The sequence below is a fragment of the Teleopsis dalmanni genome, chromosome 2 (genome assembly GCF_002237135.1).
Source record: "Teleopsis dalmanni isolate 2A chromosome 2, ASM223713v2, whole genome shotgun sequence".
NCBI lineage: Eukaryota > Metazoa > Arthropoda > Insecta > Diptera > Diopsidae > Teleopsis > Teleopsis dalmanni.
In genome coordinates, this window is record NC_051847.1 from 2,031,003 (window position 1) to 2,049,384 (window position 18,382).

Consider the following 18,382-nt stretch of genomic DNA (forward strand, 5'->3'; position numbering starts at 1 on the left):
ATTCCATCTGCCGCAGTCGGCTTTGCTTCAAACTTCATAGCACAGCGCAGCAAACGTTTAAGCTGTCAATGACTTTTTTCAATTTTATTAAACATCAAAGTCATCAACTGTTCTGATCTAAATTGTTCAATTGTTGTGATAATAATCTTTAAATTTTATTACAGTTAAAAAAGCAGTCAAGTAACTGTTAGCATAAATTTTAAAATGCTTTTCAAGATAAAAGATGAAAGATGGAAAACGAATCTAAGATAGAATGATCTAAGAAGTAACATCACTAATGTTAAAACTTTTTAACTGAATGGTATAATATTACATATTCGAAATAAATCATTGATGAAAAATTAACATAAAACAACTTTCCTAGAAAATTGTAAAAAAATATTAATATATACCAGAGGCAATGTTAATAAGAATATTATAGGGATAACTTCATGGATTAAAATGTGCAAAATGGTAATCATTTAAAATTCAAAACCATATTGGCGATTAATGATAATATAAAAAAAAATATATATATATATATTCATTACTGCAATCAATTAATTCACATGAATTTTAAATTATTCAATAAACAAAATGAAGTTTTTTGACGATTATAAATATCTCTTTCCAATCTTTGTCTTCTGAAAAAAATTGAATTATTAGTATGCAAAAATTTGTCATGTTGTCTAATATCATTTCAACTATTGTAAATCTAAAAGACAATTACCGAACTATCAATTCAAACAGTATTATTTTGTCAAGCCCTACAACCAAATAAAATCCATTATGACCTCAACGAGATGGTGAAGCAATTCCTTATTTCACCTCTCTGGTTGCAAGAACAGGTATGCAAAAGTATGAAAGGGATTCCCTTATAATTCTATAAAATTCGTATAGTCCATATAAAATAGAATAGCTTACATAATAGGAATCTACGCTTCGGATCACTTACTTATGATGACTAAGTTCTGACCATCATTCATTTGAATTTCAACGAAAATTGAATTATACAATTTTTGCAAAAACAAGGGCAGTAACAACACTTAAAGAGTAACAAATTAGTGCTGCACTAGCTCAATGTGAAATGGTATCTAAATTATACAATTTTTAAATAATCCTTTCAATCTTGCTATTTCAAGCGGCAAGTGCCTTTGGAAGTTTACTAAAGTATTCTAATAGATTTTTAGAGCGGGTTATTTTAGTATAAGATGAATACATGGTATATAAACTTATACCAAAGTATATTTTAACCTAATAGAATATTTTTTTTATATTTTTTTAATTCATAAAATCGAGTTTAACTAAGAAACCTGATAACATTGATGATGAAAATTCTAAGATGTTAGACTAAACTAAACTAAGCATATGCGACAATTTAGTATACATTTAGTGCAAACATTTAATTATAATATAGCTCGTTTCAAACATTTTTCTATAAACTGTTTTCAGGAGTGTTTAATAGACCTTTGGTCTATTATGCCATAAACGCATATTGTGTAAGCATAAGTATTCTACGTAAATCGGGGCGTTGATGTCAACAACAACATTAAACACGTCGTGCTTGAAGCAGTGCAGCGTATGCATGCGTGCATATGTGCCATCAGAAAATTTTTACAAAAATAAACAAATTTTTTTTAAAAATATATTTTCAGATAAATTGTACATATATTTAAAGACAAGAGAACTTGTATCTAAATTCAAAACATTTTTTGTGGGACACACGCATATTTCGTACTAACCCACGACGTTAGTTGGCAGAGGCATCAACATTGTAGCAATGACTCATGACATAGTTTTTCGTACAACAACAAAAATTAAAAGAAATTGTTTTAATAATATAGATATAGATACAATCTTTTGGGGGAAATATTTTCATTTTGATAAATTGCACATTTGTTTTTTGTCATATTTTTTTTATCAAAAATACAATGAGTAAATGCGAGTATTCCATTTAACTTAGTACGCTTATATATTTATTGACACAGAAAATAATGATTAGCTACTAGAATCTTAGTACAACAAACATACTTTTCTTATTTTCGGTATTTGGGTTGGAATGTTATATACATATAAAAACGTTGTATTAACTTTGGTTAAACAATAAACTAATATGTGGAAACCTAGTCAAACAACCACTAAATAATAAAAATTCTGGTTATAAATTATTCAAAATCTAATAGTAAGAAAAATATATTAAATTATATTTAACTAATTTCTTGTATACTGACTACAACTGCAGTGCTGGACAACTGCTAGAAATGAGATTAATTTAAAGAACTACCATCGCATATCTGCCACTCCTTGCTATCTCAGAACATTGACAGGTTCTTCAACACCAATTTTAAAACTTTTCAATAACAATCAGTGAATCAGTTTCTTGCAAAACTAGAGAAAAACGCTAAACTTTGCAAATAAGTGCCAACAACTTAATAAAGTCTCACAGCTTATTGATTTATTAAAGAGTTGAAAATTTTTCTTGGAAAAAAGTACAACTTAGATGCTTCTCAAGCAATATATCACTAAAAGATTGTTTGATTAAAAGCTTGAATGATGGAAGCGGTCTTCTTCCTGTTTTGGTTTAGCTTGGTTCTAAACTGTCAAATGCACTCAATGAAATGCTTTATATTTCTAATGTTCAAAATAATGCCATGAGCCACCATGGCCGATACCAGCACCATGACCAAACAAACATTGCAGACTGTTACTGATTAATATCAAAGTCAACACAAACCAGCATTTAACTGCTGCTAAACACTTTCAAGTCAACAAATAAAAAATAGTAAAACATATTCCATACATGTTAATCTCTCTGCCAAAGAGGTGGAGGGGACAGACGCTCCGAACTCCAACTGTGGTTAACCATAAACAAATCATAGCAGTTCCGAAGCTGTACGCATCAGACACACCATCTCTCAGGCAAATTTACAGTATATACTGTTCATAGGCAACTTCAACATCACAAATAAAAAATAACGAAGTAATGAGGAAGAGTGAAGTAAAAATCTAGTCACGCATAATGAATTCATTGGATTTGCGGCTTATAGGAACGCAGTAGTTTCAGTTATGTTCTGTGCCGCAGTGAGTGTTGCCATATTGTTGATCACCATCAGAACTGATGTACAAACAAGTTCTAGGCGTCAAAGCGCTACAACAAGTCCAACTTCTAAGCAATGTCAGTGCACTTTTATGGATACACACACTCCTTTGTATAAACTGGAGACAATCGAAATAAAATAGTTCTTGCCTGTTTGGTTAATTCGAGGAAAAAAGAACGCAAACAATTAATAGAAAGTACGAATATAGAGAGTACGAATATATTTATTGAAATATATCAATTGTGACAGCAATAATGTGTTATTTGTATAAATCAAGTAAATTTAATTAATATAAAAATTCAACTTTATTTAACATTAATAAATTATATATGTTAGGGAATTGTGTCTCCTTATTTAATAAAAATTACTTAGGTTATGAGTGATGAATGAGCACACCGGGTAAATAAACAAAAACTAATAAGCAACGCGACTATACGGGTTGTACCTACATCGCTGACCTTTTAAAAGTTATCGGGGTATTGGGGTCAACTATCGCGTAAAATGTGTATTGTAAGTAAGTAATGTGTAAGTAATGTGTATTGTTACTAAACGCCTTTAAGGACTCTAATCTGAGATCGCTATGAATCTGTGAGATCCTATGAGTGGTTCCAGCCAGCTATTCAAATAGTAAGACATAACTTGATTTATCCTGTCAACTTAATTCATAACATGTGCACTTTATACTGTCTCCGATGTGCCCTTTATTGCGTTACAAATACCATACTTCGAAATGCAATGATGTTAGCTAATATAACATAATACTTATTTTATTAAAAATGAAATTGTTTCCAGTTTTTTATATTATGGAACATAGAGTATGATCTCTAATTCAAATAGTCACATAAATCTTTTATTAATACTCCTCAAGCACTCGTAGCATTGCTCTTAGTTACTACTTAAACTAATTCTGTGTAGTATTAAGCATTTGACATTCAAATGAAACGAAACGTGCTGCATTCGAAGAATACTATTTAATTTGAATCAACAGAATATTTTATAAAATTTACATGGAATAATCTGGCTTAGCAACTGTTGGAGAGAGTTCTTGATGTCTTAATGACGTAAACTCTGAAATGGTACATGAAATGAATGACGTTTCCCAAATGTCATCCTACACTAATGGGTAAATCGCATTACTAATTAATGAATAATATTGTTATTGCAGATTATTGCATGTTGTGGCAAATAAAATTCTTATTTAAATCATTTTAATCTTTATTCCATATAAATATCTATAAATTGTTTGTACCAGCTTTTAATTACTGAGCCTATCAAAATTTGTTATATTTGCTACTCTAATTGAATTTTGGCGATATTTGAGGTTTGAGATTTGATTCCATATTTCGAACTATAAGATTACAATGCTATAATTATTCTCTTTTTATTATTTCTAACTTTTCTTAAATTCTCATAACCTGACCTCATGGAGTGTTATTCTCTTCCATATTTGTCCGTGAAAATGCGTACAAAGCAGTTCTGTAAAACTGAAAGCAACTAAGATAATGAAACAATGAGGTTGAACTCAAGTTTACATAGATAATTGCAGTCACCAATTCACGTAGTTACCGCCTGCAACTTCATCGCCCTTGAAGATAAACATAGTTTCCACTGACAGATTGCATCACTGCTGTGCGATTGTATTTTTTATGTTTTCACAATCTTAAATTAAATAAAAGGCATTCATTGAAGTTGTACTTCAACTTCAAATACATAATTTTCGTTATTAAACTCACATTAACTGCAGATTGTCAATGCACCTGCATTTGTATCTTTCACTGCAAATATTCATGTGGAAACAGATTTTAATTATAATTCCTTTGTAGTAACGAAAAGGAAATTTTATTCGTTATTTAATTTTTATTATACGTTTAACGAGACAACTTCAACATAAAATGGATGGCTTTAAAGGTGTAGCATAATTTATCTGTAAATTAATGATGAGCTTTTACCTCCACTTAAACGAGTAAATTTGATGAAGGAAAGTTTCTCGATAAGTAATGTTAGTACGCCTAATTTTAAATTAATGAAAAACGTTATCAAAAAATATTTCCCTTGCTGTGTTAGCTAAATAAATCTTACCAATTGATATTCATACACTTTCACTCAACTTCCCAATAATTAGTTTTATTTACGAGTATTAAGGCATGAATTATAATTTGAAGTGTATGCAATTACCACACCTCTGCCATTTGTGTTAGATATTTATTGTTTACTTTAATGGAACGCATATGCAAAGTTGAATGATCTTTCACTCCAGCGTATCCACGAGATGCAGTTGGTTTTTATCTATATCTGTATCTGGTGCTTGTTGCCTGTTGCCTATTGCCTATTGCCTATTGCCCGTTGTTAGTTGCAAGTCATGCATTAAAATTTAATGCTAATTTATTTAATAGCAACAGCGTACCCATAACGAATCTAATTTGAAAAGTGCTTAGCAAATCAAACAAACTGGCCAATAAGTTAATAAATAAATTTGTTACAATGGATTCGATGATTTCTAAGTATTCGGCATAGGCACTCAAGCAGCATAGATCAGAGCAACAGCTGTGGAAAGCTCACATACGATAGCACACTTTTCTAGATAGATTTTCTAATATGCTGAGCGACCAACACAAATTGGTATTCTCAAAACAACTTGGCTGTGTGCCAATTATGGTTGCTATAAAAAAAGAAAAATCCAATTCATATAAGGCAGGAATTTTTATAAAATCAATCAAATACAAATTCACTTCAACTAACAATGCAAATAATGAACCACCTGTGAAAAGATACACGTAATTCCAAAAGTGGGCAGCTCACATGTAAACAAAATTATACAAAAATTACAAAATAAATAGAAAACTAAAAAATTTAATTCAAATATATTTAAAAACAACTTAGCCATAATTATATTATAAAGAAAATTTAATCTTCTGTACTTAAAAAATGAACATTTGTTGTGTTTCCCACTGCGCCTTTGAATTAATAATAAATTTAATAAAAAAGTTGAACGGCATAAACGTCATGGAATGATTATTAATAAACAGCAATAATTTAAAACAAAAATTTAAATAAATTAACTGCTTACTGAAGAACAGCTACTCTTTAAATTAGGTCAAGTTATAGCTATGTGATTTTCCAGTTACTAAACCTCTATTCCTGATATGTGTCCGAACTGCTTGTTGTCGTTTATTTATAATGATTCCACTTAAAGCCAAGTCCAAATGATATGTTTCTCTCTCGCAGTTATATAATAATGTTCCCGCCCATACTCCTTACCTTATTCCACCTTATACCAAATTTCACTATTCATTCTCGTTCTCCCACCTATAACACCCGATAACCATAAGGCACCACGAACATATGATTTCAACATGGTAAGTCCGCCACAACTAGTGGAAGCCCCAACATGAGTTACAACAACAATAACGGCTTTGAATTATCAGAGTGAGTAAAGACAGAGTAATGGAAAAACTTTAAAACTTTGAAATGAATCGACAATATCTGACAAACTTAAAGACAAATAATGGGCTGTTGGAACGTCTAATGAAAAGGATAGGTTTTTTCTTTTTTAATTTGAAAGGGATTTGAATTTGATGGTTTTGTAAATAATTAAATTATTTTCTAGACTAAGTTCAGATTTTGAAATTAGCAACCAATATAATCTTTAAACTTTAATTTTTAATTGCCTATTTGATTATTGTTCTGTAGTTTTTTTATTTTCTATTTGTAATTGACAGTTTTAATTTTATTAAATAAAATTGATTTACGAATTTTTGCTATTTTCTTGCTTCAATGTTTTATTTATTCATTTTCCGACCCGAGACATGCTATCTTTATACGGGCATCTTGACAAGTTTAAGTATCTTCTGGAAAGTTTTTAATTTCCTGTCAGAACGGAAGTTCATATTGACAGTATATTGAATTTCTACATTCCATTTACAAAGTCTAGAACATATTAAAGGCGATCAATGATTTCGTAACTGACGCAAAATACTCGTATGTCAAGATACTTTACAAGCAATTATATTAGAATATCTCATATGTAAAATGTTTTATGATAGAATGCAAGTTAAATCGAAATAAGTTGTCCATAAATTCTTTACCGCTCTACATAGCACTGTTGGGACATATGCTTCGAAAGACAGTTACGATTAAATTTCTAAATAAATAAGCTCTTGTTTTTGTTTCGCAGTAGAAAATAATTTAGCAAAATGTTTGGAAATTATGCGAAATATATTTATTGTCAAGATAAGATAAGCTGATAATATTTTGTATACAAAAATCTATTATGTGATGTCAGCTTAGGAATTTCATTGGAAAATGAAAACATAAAAGTATAAACTTACAATAATAATTTCAATAGTAAAATATTTATTAACAAAAAAATAAAAACGAAACAAATCAAACATTGACAAGTTGCACTGCAAACTGAAAGATACTCGTAAAATGTATCTAAGAGGTATGCAAATATTCTGTATCTACTTAGAGCAAGCATTAGCTTGCGAAAAAGAGAAATCATATATAATAATTATTTTATTATAAATAAAACTCTTTTTTTAATTTTTTTTTTGTGTTATGTATAGTACTATGGCAATTATTAGAAAATTGAGTCATTGCCAGTTTAATTGTGTGCTGATAAGATAAAAATAAGTGGAAAGATTAAACTTGGTACGTATTTTATGTTACCAATGTCAACACTTTTTTGAATTAGAAAGACAAAAATACAAATTGTAAAAATGAATGAGTAGCAATTGTTATGTTAAATTTACTTTTCGGCTTAGAAGACTTTTCTGCTCAAACATTTACCTTTATTAGTAAAGTGAAATGATAAGGGCGTGTACTTGGCTGTGCTTGGCTGGTATATTGTATAAAACTGCTACTACTTTGCAAATAGTAACAAGCGATTTTAATGAAATATTCTTACATAAAATTACAAAATTACAAAACTACCAACTGCACAATTTAATGTTTGCGAATGGCCTCTTCAATCATTTCTGTGGGTTGGGTTTGTTCAACTACAGCACGGACGTATCCGTATCCTGAGAGTTAAGTGAAATTAATTTACAAATAATTTACAAAAGCATTTTACAGAAAATTCGTTCTAATTTCAAGTTAAAATGGTACTTTTCAATAATTAAGTTTTCAATCCAGCTATAATTTCAATATAAAAAATTACTTTGTTAAATGGAGATACTATATTATGATCAACTGTTCCGATTTGTACAAAAAACACTAAAACTGAAACAAACTCTAATTGAAGATGAAATATATTGTTATTATTTTGATATTAGATGTGTCTAAAATATTTTTGTGAACAAACATCTTTATTAAGCAATATGCATTAAGCATTGTACAACTAAATGTTTGAATAATTTACAGTTGAACAATAAAATAACTTTATAACTTATTCGTATATGTGGTAATTAAAAAATGAGGTCTAGAATTTTCTATTATAATATTCTTTTTTTACATTTGGTATTAATGCATATATAAATTATGATTTCAATGTATGGTAGAGGTGCAAATATTTTGCCATATAAAAACCACTTAGCTATTAGCAAAGCCAAAAATTTCCAAATAAACATGCTGGACAGGCCACAATATGCCGCGTTCCAGTGCGTCTAAATGGATGTGTTGATAAACAGCAACGACCGCTGCCGTTAAGGCAATTTTTTTTCTTTTTCTCCTCATTTAATTAACGCGGTCAGATTTCAAAATGAAAAATGTGCAACAACCATTCTTCTTAATACTTTTTTAACAGATACTATAAAAAACAGGAATAGGTTTACATACAAAAATAGAGTTTAATGTTGAAAAGTATAAAAAAAATATAAAAAAATATAAAAAAAATATAAAAAAAGTTAAAAAAACAAACATGGAAGTCATTCCACGCAGCGTGACACTTTGACCTAAATAGAAAAATATTAATATACAAATGAAAAAAAACCAATATTTATGCATTACAGTTTTGCTGCAAACAACCCAAAATGTGAACAAGTTCGTTGGTAAAGTCTATAACAATCGGTAGAAGCAAGCGGCATTACACTATGCACTCACACATAATTAGTCATAGACACGAAAACGTTATAACTTTTTCGAAACTAGAAAAAAAAACGTAATAAGCTACCTAAACTACCAAAACTACTACCAAATAAGTTAACAAAAAAAAAGTGAAAAATAATCGCGGCCAAATACATGAAGGAGTGGCAACAAACAGAATAACACAAAAAACAAAGTTATTAATAAGCCTGCAGAGACTTCAAACTGCAGAAGAACATAAGAATATAAAGACCACAAGAAAATAAATAAGAAATGTTTACAAGGTGTGCCCGAGTTACCACAGTGTTACCAAAATTCTACGCAGAGTCTTCAAAGCCAAAATACATCCAAACCACAAACGCGAAATCAATAGAAACTCAACCATTAGCTCAATGGAGAACTCAATTAAAATCTGTTAAGTTTGCTTTAAATTGCTCAACTCGATGCGCTCAAACTGATGAAGACACACTTGGAATTTCGATAGCCAGGCAAACAACCGTCAAGCGCAATGAGTAGCAACAAAATTGAAAGCAACTCTCAAAACGCTTAACCCAGACAAACATCAATGAGTTGATTCGTCGTTCTTGTTCGATTAAAAACTTTGGCTTACACTCCGAACTTTTGCTCTGAGAATTTATTGGAACTCCGCTTTAAGCGGAGTTGCATTTACAATTATATATAATAAATTATTTTACTTATTTTGAATATACGACCACAGTTTTATAATCAGTTTAAAACCGGCATATTTACCGTTAAAGCTATGGAACTAATATGCATACATTATTCTAATATTTTTTAATTAAAAATAAGTGAATAAATCTTTATGACGTAAATATTACGAATGAAATGGGTGATTAAACCTTTCACGTATTCTAATTTCTTACTGCTATTCCAAAAATGGCGATTTTAAGAATTTCTTTAAAAGCTATAAAAAAATTTTAAATTAACGCCTAAAAATATAAGGAACATACATATGTATACAGAATGTTAATATATAACATTTAGTATATTTTCAGTACAGTAATATCTCACCAACATTTTTTGTACTACTCTAAAATAGTAGTAACAAAACTAAGCGTTAAATTTCGCTCAATATTAATATCACATTATAACTAATATATTGTTGTTAATAAATTTAAATGAAAATTATATTCCTAATTAGAATGAATACTGCAAGAAATCCAATTAGATCACCAGAAAATCTTTATTTATACTATATTTTTTAAAAGTTAAAATACGTATTTTTGAGCTTTTTATATTAAAATTATTTAAAAACGAAATAAAAAGATATAATAGTTGGCGGCAAAATTTCGAAAATAATTTAAAAGCCACAAAGAAGAAATAAAAGAGAGTAAAAAAATTGACATTATAATTTTTATGGAACTTATCATGTTAAAGGAGCTTTTTTTAAAATATGTATAGAAAAAAATTTAAAAATGAAACGTATCAAAAAAAGAAACATCTATAACTACGAGCGTAACATCAAAAAAAAGAAATCATATGCCTTCGTTTTTTATAACACAGTGTATTTTTTTGTTGTTGTTAATAGCAACACGCTTAGAATGACAACATCAACAAAAACAACAAAATGTTTGTATAGCCAACACAATGTTAGGGCTAAGAGACTTTATACCTTCTGTACGATATAAAACCAGAATATAACATAAAAATCATGTCTAATGCACAAACACAAAAATATATTTTAGCAGCTTTGGTAGCAATGCCAATAGCGTATGTGTGAGAGCGTGTTTATAAATCAAATACATGCAATTGTATATGTAACTATGAAGTCATTTTAACAGCACTGTATTGTTGTTTTCGTTTTTGTTGCTTGTTTCTTACTGCGTTTGCTTTTTCGTAGTTTAAGAAAAGCGTTCAACTTAGCCCGCTTCAAGTTGGTTGAGTGTCTGACCGACCACAGCCCAAAAATTTTAACATTATAGTAATTAATTAACAGCTTTGTTTCATCAAATTTTTTCAAAATTTTATTTTATATTTTTGTGCACTTCTATTATCACAGACTTTAAAATATTTTTAACACAAAAAATTTATTTGTATTGCATATTATGTTGCACAAAAGGGTGAGAATAGCGAGAACTTTACGTAAATCCAAAAATTGTTTTAATTGCAAAATATAACTACAAAATTTTTCTAGCAACTCACTCATTTGTTTTTAAATAAAGACATATACATATATACTTTAAAACAATTCATACCTTTTACGTTTGCTTTTATTTTAATAACACACTTTGTTTTTAAATTGTATTCGTTTAAAAATTTTATTTTATTTATTTTAATATTTTCGGTGTATTTTTCGTAACAAATTTTTTGTCTCTTTTCTCTTAGCCTCGAAAAAAGAAATTTGTTATTATAATTACCGTCGAAGCACCGTGATATTGAACTATACAAACGCACCGCACGAAGAAATAACTCGAACTGAACTAATTGGAAAACGAAATGTATCCATAAGATATACAGCAACAAGAATTCAACAAAATTTGTAGACTATTCAGCAAATTGTATGACTGCGTTTAAGTGCTGGCAACACTATTGACGTTTGTTTGGATTTGCTGTTGCTTTCGCAAGGTGGTTGCTCAAGATATTTGTCGTTGCCACATGTCAAAATTATAAGAACTTGAAAAACCTTAATTTGAGAATGTTATACGAAATATATATTGAGGTTGATATAAATATTAAAAATTAACTAAATTTTTGAATATTTTTTATTTTATTTTTTTTTAACTGAAACTTTTTGAACTCTAAACGCATTTACAACTCTTTAAAAGATGAAGAAATTAGTACAAAGTGAGAAAATTGCTGGAAAAAACCAAAATATTTTATAAATATTTATAAACTGCCGAAATGAAAGCACAAATTCTTTCGAAGCAGTCAAAATACAGAATTAGGTTCATAATTTTTGTTAAAATATTTCAAATGAAAATATTTCTTTACTATTTTGCAATTATCTTAATGTAAATTGCCTCCACTTGATGTGTACTTTCTCTTATGTTAAACTTAACAAATGGACTTTCCAATTACCCGTTTATAAGCAAGAACTCTCTTCCGGGATTATTCCGAAATAGCTTAATCTGTGTCTACACGGAGTAAAAACCTTCCGGGTTTAAAAGCATACCCTTTTACTTTTTTAACAACACATATACATTTTTGTTCACAGGCAAAATTGGAATGTGATATTCGAATATAAAAAATTCTCCAAAAAAGAACCACAATAAAATCAAAATCAATAAATAATCAAAATCTTAATAATATTTACTTATACTGATGATCAGTCTAATGCTTTAAGAAAGAAATAGTCAAGTATCTACACTATAGACACGTAAACTAGTCAATAAAAATACCGAAAATATAAAAAGTCAAGAAAATAATTTCAAAATATTACATTGGATTTAAAAGCCTTTATAGATTATTACTAATCTACATTATTCTCTGTATCATGATTTATAGGAATGATTTAGGAATTCTGTTTGCCTTTCTTACAATCAAAGTTTGTTTAGTAAAATATATAACCCATTCTGTATCCCAACTGATATCTTAAATATATATTAATAGAATGTGATGTTATGAACACAATATTTTTTAATTATTTTAAATTCGTTGTATCCAAACAAATAAATACCAGAAACTTGATATATTTCATAGAAATAATTAGTTCAGATAGATTAGTAACCACAAACTATAAAGCAGTATTAAATTGTTGGTACAATAGTTTTAGTGAACATGACGATAATATTTTGCTTAATATTTTGCTCTCTGTATATAAGTTAATTGTTTATCACTTTTGTTTTTAGATAATACAAGCGGATGAAGTTCAAAGCTTCCTTAATAGTAGTGTTTTTCTAATAGACAACATAAATAGCTTTGATATGAACTTCGTCTAACTAAGGTTACCGTGTCATTTCTCTTGTTCTAGGGGTTTTCTTATAATGTATGAAATGACTAAAACAATTTTAAACAGTAATTTGCTGAAAATATTTTATTAAATAAAATACTTTACAAACTTATCAACATATTTGCACAATTTCTATGTACTATAGTCTAAGATACGTTTGAAAAGTTCGTAAAATGAGAAATGCTCGTATATTGTATTTAATTAATTATTTGTAAATCAATCGTTTACTTGACTTTTCTCTTTCTTAAAAGGTACATTCACAAGTCTTACAATTGTTCTGATTAATAAGTAGACGAAATAAAACAAAAAAAATAATTCATACAAAAAAGTATGTAAATATATTATTCGTTATATATAATTTGTTCCTTATCGAAAAAAATCAATTAAAATCATATCTCACCTAAATGAAATCTTAAATAACATGAGAATCTCTTAAGAATAACAATTTTCCTCTTAGTATTTTTTAACAAATATATTAAAACTTTTTTTAAAACGATATTTTTTTATTAATCTTAACGCTCGGTTTTTTTTTGTTTTTAGTTTTAGAAAAATAAAGGACTAACTTAACGTCTACAATTTAATTAACTAAGTTGTCTAAGAACCTATTTAATTGAAGATGTGAATAAAGATCAACAAAAATTCAAAGGGAACGCGAAGCTGAGTGCAAGTGCGTTGAGGTACTTTTGTGGTTCAGTGTAACGTGCATTTTGAGTGTTGCGCTTGGCAATTTACAATTTTAATCTTTTCAAAATACAAAATAGAGTACAAAAGTTTTTTTTTTGAAATTGAAGAGCATTAGTTTTCGAAGTCTTTAAGTATGTCTTTATGTTTGCTTGTTCTATTTTAATTATTCAATTAATAATAAAAGAAAAGAAACATTTATTGAATTCGCAGCACGTTTTGCAAAATATCACATTTTCAATTTGCCTACAGCTTTGCCAAAATAATTAAAAATCAAAATTTACAAATAAATTAAAAATTGAACAGGTTAGTAATATATATAAATCGATATAAAGAGAAATCACAAAAGAAAATTTAAGTTGTGTTAATGGTTTTTGAATTTTGTGTGCTGCAAGCGTTCCACATTCAACTTCTTTTTTGCTGACGGAACTCCTTAAATGCTTTCTCAGCCTCTTCATCCATTTCTGGGTCGAAATCTACTTCTAACTCGGTAAGGTCCTCATCATCGGTTGAGCCACCCCCTGTTGCGCCTCCCTGAAGAAACTCTGCTTCTTCGGCTGTTAGTTCGCGGCCATCTGGACCATAGAAGATCGGCTCATCACTAGTGCGTAAAGGTTCGGGAATCTTTTCCGATTCACTAAAAGAATTAGAGGAACTGCACTTACGTCCCCAGTTATTTTTTTGCAACGAAATAACGCTTACTGCCAATGGATATTTTCCTGGATTTTTCTGATTAATGCCATCTAAAATGTTTATTATTTCTTGCATTTCGGCTGGGCAATCTTTTGTTAAGTCAAAACCTGCCAACTTTAATGTAAGGCATATGCAACGTACATTATCTGCAGTCTCCTTAGAAATTAATAATTTGAGAGTGCGCATTATGTTCTCAGCTATAAGTAATATGCGAGTATCATCGCCGCGCAGCTGCATGTATAATTCAGCTAAAAATAACGCAGTTTCGCGTACCATTTGCTCTTGGTTGCTTCTCATCTTAGACATCATTTCATCCTGATGATGGTTGAGTTTAGCTTCAAGTAACAAATGGAACAAAGAATCCTTCTTGAGGTTTAACATATGCAACAAATTATACAGCTTTGCACCCATGTATCGGAAATTAGGCTTCTTAATGGACTCTTCGAAAATAATCTCCATTGCTATAGCAATAACATTGCAATTATTTTCCAAGCCTTCATAAATTGTTAGGAAACGAGTAGCTATTGTATCAAATTGACCAGGATTGTCATTTAGACACGTTATACAGCCTTGTAGGTAATCAATAGCTATGGTTTCTACTTCTGGGGTACTGGCTGCTGGCGGTTGACAATTTTGTTGCTGATTGTAACTATTAGTTTTATCCTTTGAGTCACCAATGCGTAAACGGTTTTGAACTGAGGAAGTGCATTGTGAAATTTGAGCAGCCATCATCTGTGACTGATGTTGGTCATGATGCGACTGATAATTTCTGGTATGATTCATGTTATGATGCCTTGAGTGCCGTTGATAATTATTCTGATAGTTATTTGGTTGGTGGTAACCATTGTGACGATGACGTGATTGATATTGGGTATTATGTGCATTATTGTGATGATAGTAATTGCCACCCATTTGATTCTGCAATAAACGATCTTGAATACTATTAGTGTTGTGAGTTGGCACAAACTCCTGAGCGTTGGCTGATAGCATAAAGTTGGTTTTCGGTGGACGTATTTCTTCATCGTCATCAGCAAAACTAAAAACTGCACGTATTGGAGTTTTATCTTCTTCGTGATGGTCATACATGATAAAAGTTGACGAAATACAGCAAATTATAAGTTGTTAACAGTATTGAAAACTCTGAAAAACATGTAATAAAAGAAGTTTGTTTAAAAATATTGATATAAATAAAATTTTTTAATATATGTGTATTTAAATTATGTAAAAATATGAACATAATTATTTTTTTATTTATAATACTTACACATCACTGCATAATGTATAATGTATATATATAAAATAAATAAAATGAATATAACTAGATGATTTGTAAACTTGCATTCTGCTTTCTTTATCTCATCAACTTCTAATCCTAAACAAAAACATAATTTCTGGAGAACAAAACTTTTTTTTACCAGATATAAATAATATATATATATATTCAGTAGAATAAATAAATATTTAAAAATTACTTACACTTGAATAGTAAAATTTGAATATCGCTTAGCTGCTTCTTATTAACTTAGGTAACGAATTTAAATAAATTTAAAAATAAAGATGTTCTATTAATTATATATATTTATTTTTATATACATATTAAGCTGCTTCCATGTAACAAGCTGATTGAACTTTAAAAAAGATACCGTATTTACAAATAAGACCCAATAAAATGTTTATTTATTTATGTATTATTGTCTGCTGTGTTATTTATAAGTAAATAAAAATGACAATTGTGTATACATAAAATACATCGTGCAGTTGGTGTTCAAACGAGAGGTCATTACCTTGTTAATGCAAGCACCTGATTCGATTAGCAAACCTCATAATAATCTATATATACCAAAAAGACAAGTTTTCTTGAAAATGACTACACGAAATAAATTCATTTTTTGTTTTCTATTCCAAGACATCTGCACCTCTCTATAAAATACTAGAAATGACGCTAATTTGTATATGATATAAATTTATTATTGAATTTCCGAAGACTTCTCTCTTTACAGATAGGTAACAAACGTGTTATAACCCACTAGCCACTATCTCATTATCAAGGCATAGAATCATATCAAATTTCTCATTAAGAGGAGGATTTGTATGGCATCAGTCAAATTTGATTACTGCATTTATGTTGTAGTTCCGATCGCAAAAACAGTATATCTAAAACGGTTCAGTCAGATAAGTCATCTGATAATTTTTGATGCACTTGATCAAATATATATTTATCCAAATTTCGATAAATATTACTTTTAAGTAAAATTCTATTCGATTTGAAGGAAACTTCCTTGTTAATGAGATTTTAATTTTTAATTTAATAAAAAAAATAAATAAAATTTTAAAGAAAAAAATCACTAGACAAAAATAAAAAATATTCTTTATAGATAACCAAAGAGATAATTCATTAAAAAAAAAACATAGTCTGCAGAAAGTTTCAAAAACCGGTAATTAAAAAACAAAAGTGTCAGTAATAATCTATCTAATCAATATTAAAGTGTGGACATCGATGTGAATCTTAAAAAATGTGTCCTACTCTACTGCATATATTAAAATCAATAAGAAAAATATTTTTATGAATCGCCTTTTTAAAATAAAACAACAACTAGATAAAATAATTGTGATTGTATTTTATATTTATAATAAATTAAATTAAAAAAACAACTAATTTATTAGTTTAAAGGAAATGAAAAACATTTCTTTAATCCCGCTTAAGTGTTTGTACAACGCACATAAATTGCGGGCTGTACTGTACTACTGACCTTACGTGTCTATGTATGGGTAAACACGCATCCAAATATAATACATAATTCTATTTAATTGCTTAAATATTCGCCATTCACATTAAAATTAAAATGTTGGAATTCATTAATTTATCACAGATGCGTGGCACGTATTTTGCTCAATTGCAAGAGAAATATTTTAGCATTACTGCAAAATTTGATGCAAATTTTTATAATTTTTATAATTTTGCATTCAAAATTGATTTCACTTTATTAAACCCTCATTACTTTCAATATATGATACATATTTACACACATACAGAAAATTTGATATTTACCTTTCTTTTACGTTGTCTATTGACTATCCAAAATATAACTTTTGCCACTTCTTTTTGTTGCAATTAAAACTGAGGATATGTTGTTGTTGTCGTTTACAGATGCCAGCGTTGTTAAATTTTCTTCGCTTGCTTGACTTTTGCAACTCAAAATTTTTAGTCGTTTTCGGCAAATCGAACTTTTTACGTATTTTCTTTTTTTTTTATTATATTTTATAACAAAATACAAGAAATACTACTTTTTTGACTTCAGTTATCTTTTCCTTAAGAGAAAATTTTAATATATAATCGGTATTAATCGTATAAAAAAATAAAGAAATATTACTTAATTTGTTATATTGCCACGAATGATAACGAATACAAAATATAAGTAACAAAATATTCTTTCAAATGCTAGATATATAATTTTTTAATTACACAAACTTCACAAATCTTTACTTATTTAGACGCAGTACCCGTCTGGCATACGAGCGACATTAACGAAATACGTCGGCAAGCGGACGATTTCTGAAATGAAGGTACCAGGGTTAACTACGTGTGCTACAAGAGTGTTTCATTAAGTACTTTTTAATAAAATAATATATCGCACCGTGTTGTATTCAAGCGGACTATTCGTATGAATAAATATGCATGACAAATGTAAAAATTTCCACTTCTTTCTTTAAACATCGATTAACCGATTTTATAATATGTATTTTTATATATATATATTTAATAAACAAATAAATATATATGAAAACTTTTAACCAAAAATAATAAATAACTGCAATAAATAATTAAATAAATATTTACATATATGCAATGCAAAAACTTCCTAGAAAATTTCAATTTACTTTACCTCAATTTACTTGAAATCGCACACGGCCTTAGCTATCAAACTTTGCTAAAGTTGCTTTCCAAATGTTAAACGTTTATATAAGGCATTTTTTTTATAAGTATGTCGCAAAAAAACAA

The 18,382-nt window shown here is 28.7% G+C and overlaps 2 protein-coding genes across 6 annotated transcripts in view; both read right to left on the reverse strand.

Moving 5' to 3' along the window:
• Positions 1–11,338, reverse strand: part of LOC119684662 (protein 4.1 homolog) — a 45,636-nt gene extending 34,298 nt beyond the window's left edge. For 3 of the 4 annotated variants that reach the window (XM_038098754.1, XM_038098753.1, XM_038098752.1), the window contains exon 1: positions 11,315–11,337. The gene's annotated coding sequence lies outside the window, so the exon portion shown is untranslated. Of the gene's footprint in view, positions 1–11,314 lie in introns of all 4 variants that reach the window. The other variant, XM_038098755.1, reaches the window with a different exon arrangement.
• Positions 11,339–13,863: 2,525 nt separating this feature from the next.
• LOC119678734 (polyadenylate-binding protein-interacting protein 1-like) lies at positions 13,864–17,940 on the reverse strand. 2 transcript variants are annotated; one of them, XM_038090742.1, is made up of 3 exons: positions 17,754–17,940; positions 17,432–17,691; positions 13,864–15,522 (listed from the first exon to the last, which is right to left on the reverse strand). In XM_038090742.1, the coding sequence occupies exon 3, from the start codon at positions 15,466–15,468 to the stop codon at positions 14,095–14,097; it is 1,374 nt and encodes a 457-aa protein (XP_037946670.1). In that variant the 5' UTR covers positions 15,469–15,522; positions 17,432–17,691; positions 17,754–17,940; the 3' UTR covers positions 13,864–14,094. The 2 variants fall into 2 exon arrangements, with proteins under 2 accessions (XP_037946670.1, XP_037946671.1); XM_038090743.1 differs by lacking the exons at positions 17,432–17,691; positions 17,754–17,940 and adding an exon at positions 15,859–15,927.
• Positions 17,941–18,382: the final 442 nt, after the last annotated feature.